This window comes from Oncorhynchus nerka, unplaced genomic scaffold (assembly GCF_034236695.1).
Source record: "Oncorhynchus nerka isolate Pitt River unplaced genomic scaffold, Oner_Uvic_2.0 unplaced_scaffold_10393, whole genome shotgun sequence".
Classification (NCBI taxonomy): Eukaryota; Metazoa; Chordata; class Actinopteri; order Salmoniformes; family Salmonidae; genus Oncorhynchus; species Oncorhynchus nerka.
In genome coordinates this window covers 1-2,951 of record NW_027030928.1, presented here as the reverse complement: position 1 = coordinate 2,951, position 2,951 = coordinate 1, and the positions used below count along the sequence as shown (strand labels likewise).

At 47.6% G+C, this 2,951-nt stretch overlaps 1 protein-coding gene across 1 annotated transcript; it reads right to left on the bottom strand.

Moving 5' to 3' along the window:
• Positions 1-163: 163 nt before the first annotated feature.
• Positions 164-2,836, bottom strand: LOC115138821 (tetratricopeptide repeat protein 7B-like; the record flags this gene model as incomplete). Its single annotated transcript, XM_065013905.1, has 4 exons — positions 164-580; positions 1,836-1,899; positions 2,468-2,646; positions 2,758-2,836. Coding segments are annotated over 4 exons (667 nt in total), but the record flags the coding sequence as incomplete, so codon positions are not given.
• Positions 2,837-2,951: the final 115 nt, after the last annotated feature.

Genomic DNA, 2,951 nt, shown 5'->3' with positions numbered 1-2,951 from the left:
CGACAAGGTAATTTTTAAAGTGTTTTGGACTAGTGTTTATGATGACTGCACTAACAGTAGCAGTGTCTTGGAGTCTCTGTAGTGACTGAGACTTTGTGATGTATCTCTTGTTCACTGAGAGAGAGAGAGAGAGAGAGAGAGAGAGAGAGAGAGAGAGAGAGAGAGAGAGAAAAGCGCAGCGCTGGGGGATGGAGGGATGAACTTAAGATCTCCAGATCAATGAGATCAGATCCATTCAGCCATCGACCGGACTGCAGGAAGGCTCCTGGCTCCAGAGACGGAGAGTGGCAGCTTCGGTTACCGGGGCAACTATAGGCCATGATTGGTCTTCGTGGGTCTTCTCGGGTGTTCCCACGGTTACTGATTGGGCGGTTAGGTGTGTGTAAGTGTAGGATAAGGGTCTGTGTGTTTGTGTATACATCCAGTATGTGTATGTCCTCACCTCAGAGAGCCACTCGTACTGTCCCCGTCGCCCCAGGGCGATGGTCAGCAAGTCGTAGACCACAGAGGCACTCTGCAGGCTGATGATGCGGTCGCTGTTATGCTCTGGGATCCTGCTCAGCACCGCATCTCTGTTGGCCTGCAGGGAGAACACACACACACTCATCATCATCATACCATGTACACGCACACACACAGAGATGCAGAAGAGTAGAAAGAGGAGCTTGTGTGTGTGTTAGTTAGTTAGTTCAGTGGGAACATTGCAGTGTGTGGTGAGTGGAAGAATGGAAAGAGGAGCTTGTGTGTGTGTTAGTTAGTTAGTTCAGTGGGAACATTGCAGTGTGTGGTGAGTGGAAGAATGGAAAGAGGAGCTTGTGTGTGTGTTAGTTAGTTAGTTCAGTGGGAACATTGCAGTGTGTGGTGAGTGGAAGAATGGAAAGAGGAGCTTGTGTGTGTGTTAGTTAGTTAGTTCAGTGGGAACATTGCAGTGTGTGGTGAGTGGAAGAATGGAAAGAGGAGTGTAGTGTGTGTGTGTTAGTTAGTTCAGTGGGAACATTGCAGTGTGTGGTGAGTGGAAGAATGGAAAGAGGAGTGTAGTGTGTGTGTGTTAGTTAGTTCAGTGGGAACATTGCAGTGTGTGGTGAGTGGAAGAATGGAAAGAGGAGCTTGTGTGTGTGTTAGTTAGTTAGTTCAGTGGGAACATTGCAGTGTGTGGTGAGTGGAAGAATGGAAAGAGGAGTGTAGTGTGTGTGTTAGTTAGTTAGTTCAGTGGGAACATTGCAGTGTGTGGTGAGTGGAAGAATGGAAAGAGGAGTGTAGTGTGTGTGTTAGTTAGTTAGTTCAGTGGGAACATTGCAGTGTGTGGTGAGTGGAAGAATGGAAAGAGGAGTGTAGTGTGTGTGTTAGTTAGTTAGTTCAGTGGGAACATTGCAGTGTGTGGTGAGTGGAAGAATGGAAAGAGGAGTGTAGTGTGTGTGTGTTAGTTAGTTCAGTGGGAACATTGCAGTGTGTGGTGAGTGGAAGAATGGAAAGAGGAGTGTAGTGTTTGATGGATGACTGGGGGCCCTGCTTTTAAAAACACCCATTAGAAGGAAAAACAAACAGAATGGACATCTAACACCCTTTTAACTAATGAATCAACTGAAAAAAAGAGAGAGAACTAGGACAATTGTTACTGGAAGTTGAGAGTTAGAGCTACCAAAAAATGCCTTTAATGCCTTGCTTTGGGAGTGTGATGGGGAAACTGTACTGGATGAAACAGTTGATGTGACTGAGAGAAAACATGTACTTGTCAACATTAGAACCAGGAGAGTTCAGTTGCTGTTATAGGTGAAAAGGTGCACGACCTGAAAGATGAATCTACCTGCCCGGGAAGAAAAGAGGGATATTCTTACCATAGATTCACTAATCAGCAACAGGAGCAGAGCCTCCTCTGTGTTCTCCTGTGGACAAAACAGACTGAGGAGAAGGAGAGGAAGAGAGGGATGGGAGCAATGAGAGGGAAAGAGAAATCGAGAGAGGGAAAGATAGTGGGGGAGAGAGAAAGGGAGAGGAAGAGAGGGAAGGGTCAATGAGAGGGAAAGAGAGGGAAAGAGAGCGAGATAGGGAAAGATAGTGGGGGTAGAGAGAAAAAGAGAGACAGAGAAAGAGAGAAAGAAAGTGAGGGGAGAGGAAGAGAAAGAGAGAGAGAGAGAGAGAGAGAGAGAGAGAGAGAGAGAGAGAGAGAAAAGGGGGCAAGAGGGAAAGAGATGGCAATATAGAGACACAGAGAGAGAGATAGTTATCAAACGAGTGTAGAGACAGAGCCTGCAAACCACCACAGTCAGCTCAGCTTGATGAACAAGCCAGCATAGCGGAGTCCCATTGGGGTTCTCATGTGTAGGTAAGCTGCCTAGGAGTGTCAGATTGTGCCAATGTAGATACACACACATCTCAGGTCTGTACACAGGCAGATACTAGTATTGAGAGATAGAGAGAGAAGATAGAGGAGAGAAGGGAGAGAAGAGATAGACAGGTTGGTCCGTACTTCTCTCCGGAGTAGACGCGTGGCCTGCGGCTGAGGGCGTAGTCCTTGAGGTAGGGGGCTCCCTGGCGTAGCAGGGGCTCGTCCAATTGGGACTTGCTAGGAGGGTCCTCCAGAGAAGACCAGTAGCTCTGCTCACACATCCCCCTCAGCAGGATCTCTGCCAGCTGTTTGGCTATGGTCTACAAAGGGAAACACACTGTGTTACAGCGCAGGTGTGCACGTGCGGGCAAGCACACACTCACACACACAGGCAGGTGCACACACACATAAACACACACACTAGAACCCACCATTCGTAGGTTCTGTGTGGTCCTGGTCTCTACAGCTCGGAGGATCTCCCGGAAGCGGCCCACTCCCTGGGTCAGGTTACTGTGGCAACAACAAATATTATTATGTTATCATCTGTCTCTAAAGTATGGGGGAAAGCACTGGACATCTGAGGCCACATATTATATATAGTGGAGGATAGTGTATAAATATTATT